At 41.2% G+C, this 14,486-nt stretch overlaps 1 protein-coding gene across 6 annotated transcripts in view; it reads left to right on the top strand.

Annotated features, from left to right (window-relative positions):
* Positions 1-365: 365 nt before the first annotated feature.
* The window catches only part of EPB41L5 (erythrocyte membrane protein band 4.1 like 5), a 55,587-nt gene continuing 41,466 nt past the window's right edge, over positions 366-14,486 (top strand). For 3 of the 6 annotated variants that reach the window (XM_088058723.1, XM_088058722.1, XM_014249556.2), the window contains exons 1-3: positions 366-498; positions 1,441-1,625; positions 11,851-11,955. In XM_088058723.1, the coding sequence (XP_087914849.1) occupies positions 1,446-1,625; positions 11,851-11,955 (285 nt within the window). In that variant the 5' untranslated portion in view covers positions 366-498; positions 1,441-1,445. Of the gene's footprint in view, positions 499-580; positions 685-874; positions 1,013-1,440; positions 1,626-11,850; positions 11,956-14,486 lie in introns of those variants that run through there. The other 3 variants (XM_014249557.2, XM_005519667.3, XM_088058724.1) reach the window with 3 other exon arrangements.

Raw genomic sequence — 14,486 nt, 5'->3', positions numbered from 1 at the left:
ATGGTTTAAGCGCGCGTTTGTCTAAAGGTTCCAGCTCCCGCTGGACAGCCGAGGGCTGGTCACCATGCTGGCCAAACCACTGAGGGGAAACCTCCACACCGCATTAGCAAAAACTCCAGAACTTTTGGGACACAATCTGAAACGCGTCCCGAAGGCTCAATCCCTAGAGGTGCCACATCCCCGGGAGTGCCCCATCGCCCCCGCTCCCCGCCGCGGCCCCTCGGGCCGCTCCAGGCACGGCGCTGCCGCCCCCGCGGGCAGCACGTGGTCCGCGCCGCGCCCCCCCACCCCCCGCTGCGGCCCCTCCGCCGGGCGAAACCACCTGGCATGGGAGGGGGGGCGCCCCTTCTCCACCGGGCCCCGCCCCGTTAAAGGGGCAATGGGCTCCCGGCGCGGCGGGAAGCAGAGCGTTCCTTCTCCCGTCCGGCTGCCGCCTTCCCTTCCCGCCGCCCTCCGCCTCCATCTCCGCGCCGCCACCGAGGAGGAGAGCGGGGCCAGGTGAGTGAGCGCGGGGGGGAGGAAACGGCCGGCGCGTCGCTGCCCGTTTAAGGGCCTCCCACGTCGCTCCGCCATGTCCGGCGGTCCGGCCCTTCCCGGGGCTCCCTCACCGCCCCCCGCCCGCCCCCGGGGCCTGGAGGAGCCGCCGCGGGGAGGCTCCCGCAGCCCCGCAGGTGAGGCCGGCAGGTGAGGCCGCCGCGGCCCCCGAGCGGGGCCGGGGCGTTATGTAAGGGCAGGGACGCCGCGGGCGGGGGTCGGAGCGGGCGGGGAAGGCGCCGGGTGGGGCCGGGTCTCGTCTGGGGTCGACGCTCGGGTTCGGGGCTGAATCCCCGCGCAGCATCGGGTGTGGGCCGGCGGCGCGACGGGAAGCGCCGTGCCCGAGGGGCGCTCGCCGGTCCTACCAGAGCCGTTCCTGCACGGAAAGCCGTGAGCGCGGCTCTGGGGCGGGAAGGGTCGCTTATCGCTTGTTTTCGATGGGAGAGGTGGAGTGTGCGAGCCAGGAAAGGAGCCGGTGGTATGTAGCGCTTAGTTGCTTCCCAGCTGTGGAAGATCACTGTCTCGGAGAAGCGCGCGGTGGCGTTTGTGTTAGTAAAAGACTACAGAGAAACAGTAGCTGATCTGCACGATCGTTGTTTTTTCCCTTAAGTGTACTTTCGTGTAGTCCCAAAAAGTCACCCAACCGTCGTCAAAGTTCTGAGCTGTTTTTTTTTCAAAGATTTTCACATCCAAAGACTGTGAGTGTTTAAATCAAAGTGAAAATCTGTTTGACTCTTGGACGTTTCTTTATCCAAGTCTAGGATTTTCTAAGAACTTTATTGCGGTTTTTTTTTTTTTTTTTCTGGTTGGGTTTGAGATTTTTTGGTTGGTTGGTTTGGTTTGTTTTGGGAGTTTTTCTTCTGTAAAAAACTTAACCCTGTTCATTTTCTCTGCTGGATTTTGTAGCAAAGATGCTGAGCTTTTTCCGCCGCACGCTGGGACGCCGGTCCATGCGTAAGCATGCAGAGAAGGAAAGGCTGAGAGAGGCCCAAAGGGCTGCAACCCACATCCCTGCAGCTGGGGACGCCAAATCCATCATTACCTGCCGAGTGGCGCTGCTGGACGGGACAGATGTCAGTGTGGATTTACCGGTATGAGTGATCCAAATCTGTTTTTTAAATACACTTGGCTTGTGTTACCCTGATGTGGATTGCTGTTTGCAAGTTAGGTAAAGACATTACTCTTTGCTGTTGGCAGTTGACCCTGGGTTGTGACTTGATGTCCGCTAAGTTACTGCCCGTAGAAGATTCTGAAAGAATAGTTAACTTCGGCGTTTACTTAAGTGTGAGAGTGTTTTGCTAGATGTCATCTGACTTACACACTGAAGGCTTTCTAATGTTGCAATGTAATTATTGTGCCAAGGCTTAACATAGAGAGGATAGCCTGTAGGGTGAATTGAGTTTTCTTTTTTGGTTTTCTTTTCTTCTTTATCTTGATAAAGAAGGTGAATCTCCTGGTGTTTAAGAGGAGGCATGAGCAGGAGTATTAGCAGGAATTTCTGTGTGGGTTTGGTTTGGTCTGGTTTTGTGTCAGAGATGGATGCAGTTTTCAACGCTAACTTGAGAGGGGAGGGGAAGAGGAAAAATTGCTTCCTTCCCCTCCTCAGGGCAGGTTATGTAGTAGGGATTGTCTCATGGCATGGTGCTTTATTTGGAGAGAGGTGTTACCCACTGTTTTACATTTCTAAAGCTTCCTTAATATGCACGTGCCTGTTCTGCTTGCCTAATTATATACCTGGTTTTGGCCAGCAGGATGAGCAGTAGCACCAGAAGTGATGTGCTCTGTTTTTCCATTTCCTTGTGTTGTAGTTGTTAGTGCTTTGTTTTAAGCTTACAGAGCTGAGCATTAGGAAGTTAGGAAGGTGTTGATCTTCAAGACCTGGCTAGTTCCAGTGGACTTTTGCTGCAGTCACAGTTGTGCTGGTATTGGAACTGCTGTCTAGAAAGAAAAGACAAGAAATTTCAAGACTGGCTACACAGCTCTTTCTTTCCTTTCTTTTTTAATAGTGGAGTGTTTAGGTAGTGCAAGGAAGTCAGCTTAACTGAGCACTGTTGTTGGCTTAGTGGGCAGAAACAACTCTTGTGATATCCCAAACCCCAAATAATCTAGAGTTAGAGAAACCCCTTGGCATCTTTATTTGCAAAATGACTGTATAGATAGGCATTTATAGAGGGTAAAATTAATTTGTAAATTTCTGAAGCAATGTAATGACTATATCCAGTGCTGCTTAGTGCCTAGGATGTTTGATTTGGGGCCAGGAATGCCCACAAACACTTTATAGCAAGAGTTAACACTTCAAAAGTACTCAAGTTTAAATTGGTGTCTCTGCATAACCAGAGCAGTAATCTTTGGAGGCAAATTCCTGGCGGCTGTAACAATATTTCCAAGGTTTTGAGGAGCATGAATTGAACCTGAAGAGGTGTCATGACCTGCCACCTGGTCTATAAATCTTAGACCAGGGTGCAGTAGTAACTATTTACTTCTACAAGAAACTCTTTCTACTCTAAATTATTTTCTTTAAAAGCCAGTATCGATCCTTGTCTGTGGACATCTACTGTGGGCATCTAAGTTGGGAGTAACAGTGACCAAATATGCTAAATCGACGTAGCCAAGTGTGGTAATTACAGTGCATCATCAGTGGCTGACATCTACCAGTTTCTGCAGTGGTTAAAATATAATAAATTAAAAGTAAATTAAATGTTTCATTTCAAACTTCCTAGAGTGTTTATTCTTGTATCACCACTTGTAACATTCATATTTTGGGGTTGACTCTTAAAAACTAAAGAAAAAAGGGTAGGGGAGACAGGGGATGAAGAGGAGGGGTACAAAATCCTGGCAAAACAACACCACTTTCTAAAATATAAAGCTTAAACTAAAATACACGTGTATTTTTTTCTTTTACAAAACCTTTCTTTGAGAATCTTTGTGCTCTTTGAGCGAAGATCTTTTCCAAGACTGGCACTGTTACTTTGTTGGCAGTAAATTTGCTTTAAAATTAACCCTTTCTCTCAAAGAGGTGCCCCCATGTCTTCTAGGTCATTTGTGCACAATCACATTGTCTACCTAAGCACTGTGAAATTGTTTTAATAAAAAAATAAATAACAAAGATTTTCTTAAGAATGAATCATTTAGCAAACAGGTTAGTTCACAGCCAGAGAAAGGGTTGTCTTGGCAGGAATGAATGCCATACCTTTTCAAATCCATGGCTACACAAATACTTTACAGTGGCATAAGTTGTTGCTGCCACAGGAAGAAAAGATGTTGCTTTCGTTATTGCGTTTGTCCTTGTTTTCTCATACCCCTTGGCAGAAGAAACAGTTTTTTAGCAGCCAGGCAATAAGCTAAGTCAAGAAAATGCTGTGGCTGAAAATAATCAGTATAATTTTGTTATGTAGTTTCCAGCTGGAGCGATTCTCCAATCTGGTTCCCCATGTGCCTCCCCAAATGTGGTGAAGAAGCATTTAGAGGTGATACCAGGCTTAAGTTTGCTTAAAATGCTGTTGGGCTGTATCCTTACAGTGAATTTTTACTGAGAAGACTATTCTGGATTTACAGTCGTTAATATAATTAAACCTGAGATTGCTGAATTTCTCCTCAAAAAAAAAAAAAAAAAAAAAAAAAAGAAAAACAGAAACAACGAGAAGCAGCCACAAGGGACATTGCCATGTAAGCCAAATAGATTTCAGAGTCATTAAGTAGCAAAGACTGATATTCTACGAATATTGACAGTGAGACAGAAGGGACAGGTTGTAAATGATGCAGTTGAGATTTGACTTATTAGACAGAGAATTTGAGCAGAAGCTCTGCTTTTTGTCCACTGATCTTATCTTTGGTGTCTGTCAATCCACTTAATCTTTCTGCTTTTCTGTGTCTTCTGTTGTTTTTAATTAGAAAAAAGCCTGGCTTGAACTTTTCACCAAAGCTGCAGTCATACACAGTACATAGACTGGATTCTTTGCAAGAATCTACTGCTTTTGTAGCTATGTTAATGACTGAAGAATGTCAGTGTCATGTATACTATTTACTGACACCTTGGTATGTTCAAAATGGGAGGCATGAACTTAATGCGAGTTATCAGTGTTCTTTTGGGGCAGATCGAAAGGTGTCAAGGTTTTTTCCCCTCAGCTTCATCTCAGATTTAAAGATGTGTATTGACCTGGTAGTTTTCATTCTCTTACCACTCTTTTGAAGCTTTATGTTTCTCCAAATGCATTCAGCCATTTTTACAGACTTATGTGCTTAGTGAAACACTAAGAAGCTTGTTACTTTGTTTATCTTTTCAAAGTTTTTATGAAATAGATGTTATCTGTAAATGCTGCTGTTGATGTTGCTGATTATACATTCTGTTTTTCTGTTAACTTGAGTTCAACTTGGACAAAAGTTAAGTTACGCTTTTTATTCAAGTTGTTTAAGAGCTGTGGGTGGAATGTTTGCTGAGTAGTATGAGTGGTGAGTTATGCTCTGTCTGTTATGCTGACATCCCTTTATCTTACTTTTCATCCTGTTCCCATGCAAAACTAAACTACATCTTCCCCCACTGCACCTCTGGAATTCCCAGAGCTCAAAAGCCATGAACAGCCCTGGTTTATTACCTGAAGATTCCATCAGCTCAGTCATACCAGTCTGGTCTGTCAAGGGAACCCCTAACAGCTGGAGGGAGTACTGGCTCTCCTGGTGCTCCTGCTTTGTGAGGAAAGAGGTTGGTTGGGGGGGAACTTGAAAGCTGTTTTTATCTGGGATCCCCAACAACTATGAAATAATTTGGAACAAAAATGTTGGTCAAGAATTTGAAATAAAGTGCTGTTTCGAGTAACAGAGCTCCAGAGGATTTTAAAATATTTTAAAGTTGAGTACTCGTTTTGTAAGTCCTATGCTATCCATAGTACTAATTGGGAGAGGGAAAAGATAATGTAGATAGGGGGAGAAATGGTAACATAAGTAATGTAAATACATGCACTTGGAATATTGGTCAGCCTTACAAGAGAGACAGAGGAAGTATAGGGTCTTCTGGAAGCAGAACTGTACTTTGTAGAAGCCAGTGGTGTTTCAGGAAAAAAACTTGACCCTACCTAACCCACAATTTACATAATCTTCTCATGGATAATGGAGTGTTAATTGTATTCCAGTTTCTGTACGTGCGGAGTTTTAGGTAAAAGCTTCCTGGTGGTATAAGATGAAAGACAGAAATTATGAGAATGGATACTCTCTGAGTATTGTATCTTGGAATATTCCTTACTTAATCATGCATGAAATTTGATATGGAGGTTGCAAAATGAGATTATTTTGTCCTTACTATAATGAAGTATCATTAAAACAAGGTCTTGTATAAACTAGTCCAAGGGCTGTGTATAATACTGGGATTGAACTAAGCTGTTTAGACTTTTATAGTGATTATTTTAAATAAAATTAAGAAATTATCTGGAATGTGAAAATCATTAAAGAGTGCCAATGACTTTTTGTTTGGAGAGAGGTGATTTGTGTTCATCCTACTACAAGATCAGAGATGCATTGTGATAGTTGATTTTACTCAGTAATCCACTCTGGTTTATTAAAAAACCTGTACAATATTTATGGCCACTTGCTGAATATTTGTGGATGTAAATATGAAATACATAATTATGTTCCTGGCATGGGTGCTGATTAACAAGAAAATCTAATACTGCTAAAAATGTTGGAAAATCAGTCATCAAATAAAATGAGTGCTCTGAGTGTTCAAGGCTGACCTCTAAAATTTCAAAATAAAGCTCAGCTGACAAAAGTAGTAATAGCATAAACATTTGAGCGTGCTCCTTTCTGTGTGTGTTAAGGCTATAAAGGTTTGGATTAAAACTCTTTTTCCCATGTGGTCTTTTGTCTGAAAGTATTGACATGCTTTTGAGTGTTTGCTTAAATTTCTGAAAGCCCTTTATGGGGGCTGAAACTGGACAAAATCAGTCTTGAGCTGTGCATTCCAAAGCAGAGGTGCTGTGTGTGGTGTGAGGGGGCCTGGGCACAGTGCAGGGTGAGCCAGACTGAAATTCATGGGGAGATGGAACCTAAGCCAGGGGATGCCGAGTGGCTCTACCCGTGTGAGCAGCCCTGACTGCCTGTACTGGGTCCTGCTCAATGCCCAGACACTTCGGGGCCATGGCAGGGAGAGCATTTCAGTCTTGCAATGCTCCATGCCCTGGCACTGTTGGAAAGGAGGGAGGAAGGGAGCAGCTGGCAGCAATCTGTGCTGCTTGCAGAATAAATTGTTTGGCCTGCAGTGTGCTGCCAGAGTGTTTCTGGGGCTGGTGCTGCAGGCTGGTTTAGTTGCCTGAAAGTTTAGCATTCTTAACTCAAAGCAAATTTTATCTGAAGTCTCGCTTTCCTGCTGAACTGCCTCTGCAAAGAGCTCAAGGGCTTGGGACTCTCTGCTGCTCTTAATCAGAGTGCTCGTGAGAAACCTGCAGGTGGAACACCAAATAAAACTGAAATGTTTACAATATGGTGGGGTAGGCATTTAATCTGTAAACCTTAATGCTGAACAAGCAATTTGGATATATTCTGTATCACAAAGAATTTAAAAATTGGTTAAATCAAATTGGTAGTTAGAAGATAAAAACTTCAGAAAGTTGAAACAGACTTCAATAAAACAAAGTGACAGGTGTGAATGTTATGAGTCTTTGTCTGCTTATGTTATATGGTCAATAAGCCTGAGCAGAGTACATTAAAATCCTTCTACATAGCACTCTAATGTATGTACAGTTAGGCTGGGTATTGAAATGATTTCTGTGTTATGAAGATTTTTGGGAAATGCCTTCTTTCTCCAGAGAATAAAAGAACAAAATATTTAATCCTAAATGCTTACGTTCCTATATTTGAGACACTGAGTAAATAGAATTGATAAGCTGTGCCTCTGGAGGTAGAAATTCTCCTTTATATTCACAAGTGTGTATGGCAGTGTTGTCAAAAACTGGGGATAAACCAGAGAGAGAAGCAGAACGAGTGTTTTGCTGCCAGTGACATCTTTAGATGAACAAGAAAATTGACTGGAGAGTTTGGAAAAGTTATTTGTATGAGTGATGCTTGGAGTTTGAGGAAAGGAGCAGCTCCATTTGTAGGTCAGTACTTAAAGCCATAAGAAGATCAGGGTGATACAAATAATGTGTACTTCTAACACTGCCTTTGTAAAGATAAGGGGTTTTAACCCTCCAATTCTCCAGCAAACTTTAATGGTGTTAACTATAGACACCGTTTGCATGATATTGAGATGAAATCTTCTTCCTTTAAAGCTCACTATTGGAGCTTTCTCATGGCTTAGTTATTTGAAACCTGTGGTTTGGGGAGAAGAGGATTTACTTCATTAAAAGAATGGACAGGCTCATCTGCTGCTTCCCTGCTGCTGTGGACTGCAAACATGCATAGGTGACACCCTAGCAACTGGGTAGCTGTAAATCTTGAATGGGGATCTATCCATACCTTGTGTGTATGTGTGTGTGTAAATGGTAAATTTGTAAGAAAGCTCCTATGCATATGAATGGTAACCCTCCTGATGAGTTGACAAAAACCAGGAAGTGAAGTTTTTGCCACTTGGTAGCTATTGAAGGCAATAGTTAATAGTTATGTTAGTTAATAGTAATCTTAGTTATAAAAATATTAACATGATCATTTGAAGAAATCTGAATAAAAGGTACAGCTGCAGAAACACAAAGTACAGTAAGTCCCATGAAGGTATTGCTTATTCATCTATTTTTTTTTCAAAGTTCATCTTGCATAGGGCCCTCCATTTCTTCAAAAAGAAATTAACAGGCGATATTATTTTCTGGTATTTTAATTAGTAAATTTATTAGGTGGATATTTTGGTCTTGAGGGTTTTTTTCAAGTTTTGGAAAAAAATAACTACTTGGCTGTGATTAAAAACTTTAGGTGAGCCATTCAGCTGGTGCTCACCCAGCACAAGCTCTTCTCCAAATACTGTGAGCTTGTGTTGCTTCTCCAGCGCTGGTCTGTACTGCCTGCTCTAGTACTGAAGGTGCCTTTGACATCAGGGAGGTTTGGAGCACCTGGCTGACTTATCCTCATGGATGCGTGTCCATGAAATAGGCGATACTCTGAGACCATGAGAAGAGGGTATAAATGCTGCCTTTCAGGTTTTAGGCAGTGACTGAGATGCCTGAGCCAAGGAGAATGTCTCAGGATCACCTTACCCCGGCAGTGAAGGGACAAACCAGCACACTGAGGTGAACACCCAGTCTTGTTGCTGAGCTACCGGGGCTAAGCCCAGCCTTCCTAACACCTACTCAGCCAGCAATTGCAGTTATTAAGAGCAGCAGGAGATGTCATTAGTTGGGAGCATCCCTTTCATTGGGGAAAGGGGGGGAGGGGGGCAGGGGCCATGTGATTCATGCCGAAGTGATCAGAAGATGCTTTAGTCCACTGTGGCAAAACCAGGAGAGGTCCTGCCCTATATATATGGTGTATTTTATTCACGTTTTCCTGTTGTTGATTCTCCTGCTGTGAGATGTTTGCTGCTGTTTCCTGGAGAGAATAGAAAACTCTGTAAATCAAATAGTCAGGTTTTACTGAACTGCAAACCCATGAGAAGTTTAATCTGTACCCTGAAGGGAAGACCAGCCACTGACTGGACTGCTTGTGAGTGGAATTGTTAATAGTTCATCAGTAACCATTAAACAGTTTGAAAATATTTGTCCTTTGAGTGTAACCCGAGATCTGCTGTAAGGGAAAGAAAGGAAAGGGGAGAAAAAAGCATGGGACAACATCAGGATAAAAGTGTCACTTTGACAGAACCCCAGAATATTCTGCATTGGAAGGAACCCACAAGGATTATTGAGAGTCTAACTCTTCATGTCCTATACAGGGATTGAACCCACAACCGTGATGTTATTAGCACCAATGTTGCCGTTAGAAAGTTAGGGCCGTTTTTCACAAGAAAATATAATAAAAGGGTGTCTTTGCTCTCTGAAAACTCTTGAGATCACAGTTTTATTGAATGCAAAGAAATTAATTTTGATTCATTACAGTTGTCTGGTAACAAAGCATTAATATTTTTGCTGTTTGTTTAAGGAGGAAGGACTTTAGTAAGTAAAGCATGTGTGACACTTCTGCTGACTTGCACCAAATACAGCTGCTGAGGATTTAAATCATATGCAAAGTAGTGGATAATTAATTCCATGTTGACAGCCCTGGTGATTTAAGTCAGAAAACAACCAGAAGTCCTGCAGATCTTTCCGCAGACATTCCACTGCTTCTTCAGGGACTTTATCCCACATTAGTCATTCTGGGTCCAATTAATCTTCGAGTCCTCTGCTGGGATTTCCAAAATGGCAAACACACTGTGAAACTAATTTGACACTGCAGAAATTGAAGTTTTTGCTAGTGGGTAGTCTGAGATAGTATGTGTAGTATGCCAGGCTGGAGTGAAAATGCTTCTGTCACCGGTAGGGAATTTGGCTGAGATAACTGGTTAATTGCACTTTTTAAAGATGACGCACAGAGGAATTGAGAAGGATCTCAAATGTTCTGCTCAATAAGGGGAGATTTTCCACTAGTCTTAGACAAGCTACCGAAAGCTTCATGCAACATAGGGTGATTTTCTGGTTTTGCTGTTGCAGATGCTGAATTGATTTCACATGTATTATTATATTAATGTTTAAGTAGAAGATATCCTGTGTTGAGAAAAAATACCAAGAGTTCAATGCCCTTCATCATTTGAGACTGAGGCTACAGGCTCAATTAATGAAAGAAAAGTGTTTATATGTATGGAGGGTTTGCTTTATGTTTCTCTTTGAGCTAGTGTTTAATAAATCTGTTATTGTCTGGGAAATAATTTTTTCCTGACACCGACAGAAAACACTTTATCTGAATGAAGTTGATGAGGTTGATGTTTAGTATTTGCTTTATACAATGTTTTGTTGATGCTGTGTGTTTGTGAAGTTGCCTGCTGGCCCAGATGCCTTCCATTCCTGCTGTTCTCCCCAGTACCTGGAAAGAAATAACTCTGTGAGAATTTGCTTAGACAGGCTCAGTTTACAAACTTTTTTTGAGATTTTGCTTTGAGCTGTAATATGTTTTGTTGGATTTAACTGATACATCAAGTAAACCAATGATGGTGGTTGAAAAGTAGAATATGAAATATTTGAAGGTCAGGGTAGAGGAAGGTGGCAAAAACTATGGCATGCTACTTTACTTACTTAGATATTACTGATTAAACCAGATTATTTCTCAGAATAAAAAATTTGGCTGGCCCAGAATTTTGAGAGGTGTACTAAATCTGCTAATTACCAGCTTACTAAACATATACTTAGAAAGTTATCCCATTTCTCTTGTTGTGAATCTATAAATATCGGGGTAAAAGATTGTAAGATGGTGGCTTTACGGAAATAGAGAAACCCTTAAGCTGCTGGCAGAGTAAGCATAAGTAATGTCTGCATTTCTTTGCATTTAATTTTTTTTAACACTATGACCTTTAATCTAATAATTTATTAATGTATTTTATTACATTTAAGTATTTTAGGTATAATAACTCTTAAGCTACTATTTCCATTTATTGTTATAAGGGAGCTCATAGCATGAAAAATACATGTTATCTAGAAACTGCTCAGTGCTATTTATGTGCCTTCTCTTAAAAGACAACTGTTTAATTTTTTAGAGCATAACTGTAAAAGGGATGTTTCCTTGGGGCCAGAGCTGTTTTTTTCATAAATTATGTATGAGCATATGAGCTAGCTTTTTGCACCTAGAAGTTAGTTTTATGAACTTAGTTTTGTAAATCTGGTATCTTAAGTGCTATTTATTCAAGTTGCTTGCCCCAGACTGTTTCCTAGTAGTTGTTAAAAGCACTTGCTAATGGAATGCTATCTCCTAATTCAATAGGCTTTGCTACCTGCTTCTAAACTGGTGAAACGCCTAGATACCAAACAGTATTAAATTCATAAGCAGTTTGCTGTACTTGGCTCCTAAAGTTTTCCAGTACATTGATTATTGCAATTGTACTGGCTGTGTTTTCAGTTCTATTGAATGTCACTGAGTGAGGAAAGCCTAAAAGGAAAAATGATAAAATGACATTTTAACACTCTGTTGGGCATGTCAGTGTTGACATTTTCCAAAAAAGGAGATTATGCAAGTTCTTTATGGATATACTATGTGTTTCTTGTGGTGTGAACATTTGCCTTTGAGAAAAACAGCCATCAAAAAATACAAGGGGGGGAAAAGGTGTCCACATTATATTTTCAGAATCTAAATTTGTGGAATTAGACTATAATGTGTGCAGAGAAAAAGATAGATGCTACAACAAATCTTCTTGCTGTGTACTAAATCTTGTTATCTTTTCAGAAAAAAGCCAAAGGCCAGCTCCTGTTTGAACAAATCATGTATCATCTGGACCTTATAGAAAGTGACTACTTTGGATTAAGGTTCATGGATTCAGCACAAGTGGCAGTGAGTAGCTATGCTCTTTTTATGCAACAGTCTTAAAGTTAAATCCCAATATTGACAAAAATGCTGTAAGAAAACTTCCTTTCGTGAATTAAGTTTTGTGCAGAAGTTCTGTGGCGTGTGATTTTCCATGTGCCCAAGTTTAATTCCACCTCCAGCACTCTAACATATGACCATGCTGTTGTCTATTCCTTTCTTGTTTTCATGTCACACCTCCCGTTGTCACTAGGCAGGCTGTCCCAGTCAGACCCTGGAGCCTAGTGTGTAGAAACTCTTGGTGCTGATGATACAGAGAGGAAGGAGCAAAACCAGACTGTGTGCTTGGCCCTTTTGTTGTATGCTATACAGAGAGGAGGTTTTCCTTTGCACATGCCCTCTGCTTTCTTGTCAGCAAAAGTCACCTTGTTAATGTCTGCTTGCAAGAAGGGTATACCTTTCATTTGTTCAAACCAGTTGAGACTCAGATGTGCAACTGTAAGTTTTTAGGAGGCTATGTGTGTGTTTGTATCAGTTAGAGTAAATGGTTCTTCCAAGTCCAAGTTTGTTGGTGTTTTTTTGTGTGTTTCTAAAAATGTAACAGGTTTTGAAATCAGAAACAGAGCACTGTCAGAAGCAACCACAGGTCTTTCACTTGTGGGCTATGCACATATACTCAAGTATTTAATCCTTTCACCAAGGGTAGCTGCCAGTTAAGTGAACCTTTAGGCAAGGAATGTTTTTTTTCTTTGTCGTGCATCCCTGTAACTTAAACTTGTATTTACTTAGCCCAGCATCCCCAGGTAGAATGAGATCTCCATTTTCCTGCTGCATATGTCAGTCTCATTTGCTAGATGTATTAACCTAATTGCTTTTGTGTTTCAAGGCCGCTTCAGAATTTTTTCATGCTTAGGATGGCACAGGGGAAGCACAGACAATTGAGCTAAATATCTGAATTGTTCAAGGTCAGCATACAAAAATGGAGGCAGTGACTTATATTCCTTTATTTCTGTGAAGGTCTGTGTCCAGAACAGTTTGAAGGTGATCTCCTAATTGTTGAAGCTTTGTACAAAGGCAAAAAAAATTCCACAAACTTGTACCTTTGAAAGAAGCTGACAGCTTTGGACACAGTGCTCCACCCCAAAACACTTATAACTTGATGGCTTCTTTCCAGAATTATTGTGATTGAATTTTATGCTTATCATGTAATTGTAGAGAATTGTAGAAAAAATCATTGGTGCTCAGCATCTGAAGCAAACTTCATGGCCAGTGGGATTAGCTGCTGCTGCTCTGTAGTTCCCAGTAGTGAAAGTGGTCTTTAAACCCCTTGCAGAGCAAAGACATTTAACACCAGGAGAAAAGGACCATTACACTAACAGATGGATAGCATTCAGAACCATTCATGTCAACAGAAATGAGAAAACAGCCTATTGCACACCATTTTATATTTCTCAAAATCATGTTAGCTGTGCTCAGCATGTGCAGTCCAGGATGCCGAGTACTGATAGTGAAGGATTCTATTGCATTTATCTTTTTGCTTCAGGAAAACAGTAGTCTGTATGGTTATGGTATCCTAACTCAGTTTCTGTCATGTGGCTTCTGATGTATTTCTGATGTATTGTCTCTAGAATCTCGTAAGAGTTCACAGTGGATTAGTTTTTAACTAGTAGAATTATCTGTATGATATTTTTTTTCTCTTCCTGATCTGCTAGCAGATAAAGCCATTTCATCTTGAAATGTGTTAATAAGAGTTAATATTTCCTGCCACAGAAGGGTTCATGCCTTGCTTTTGTCTAGCAAATTATTACTGCCAGTCCAGAGAGTACATGATTGAATATTTGATACTGCACAATATACCAGGTACAGGGAATTTCAAACTCCGTTTGCTTCCTTTTCTTAACTACGTGTGAATGAAAAGCAGCAGAGTAGAGATAACAATCTGTTTAAACTGGACCTTAATGATGAAATGCATATAATGAAACAGAAAAGATCGCATTTTGCCAGAAGAGCTGAATGCAGCAGCCAGAGATAATTAATTGCTTTAAGCAATGAAGAACTGTTGCGATAGCAGTCATTCCTGCTAAAGGAGCTGGCAAGTTCTAGCAGAAACCCAATCTGCAGCTGCAAACAGAGAACAGAGACTAATCAAGTGACTTGTCCAAGATTATTCAGGAGGCCTGTTAAATAAACAGTGTAAGAATCCAGTCCCTTGCTGTACACGGCATTGTCCACTGGCTCCGGAGGAGACCATCTTTCTGCTACCCCGTTTAAATCTAAGAATGTTGCCATACTTCCTAATTACTTTTACTGATACAAACTAGCAACACAGTTATACAAAAAAGTTTTGGAAATCCCACACTTTTGTTTTAACTACAAGTAGGTTTTCAGTAGATTTATTGTGAACAACTGAAGGATTGGGGTTTTTTTTAATTGTTTTCTGCTGCTTAAGTGATCACTAGTTGGGTGTTAAAGATTTCCTGGGGAGTGGAGGAAACCCAGATAATGGAAACTTTTCTTGACATTTTGGATTTTTGTACTGAAGTAATAGCTTCTTTAAA

This window comes from Pseudopodoces humilis, chromosome 8, assembly GCF_049639895.1.
Source record: "Pseudopodoces humilis isolate 2021_Gansu_Grassland_sample_001 chromosome 8, ASM4963989v1, whole genome shotgun sequence".
Classification (NCBI taxonomy): domain Eukaryota; kingdom Metazoa; phylum Chordata; class Aves; order Passeriformes; family Paridae; genus Pseudopodoces; species Pseudopodoces humilis.
This window is presented reverse-complemented; position numbering and strand designations above follow the sequence as displayed.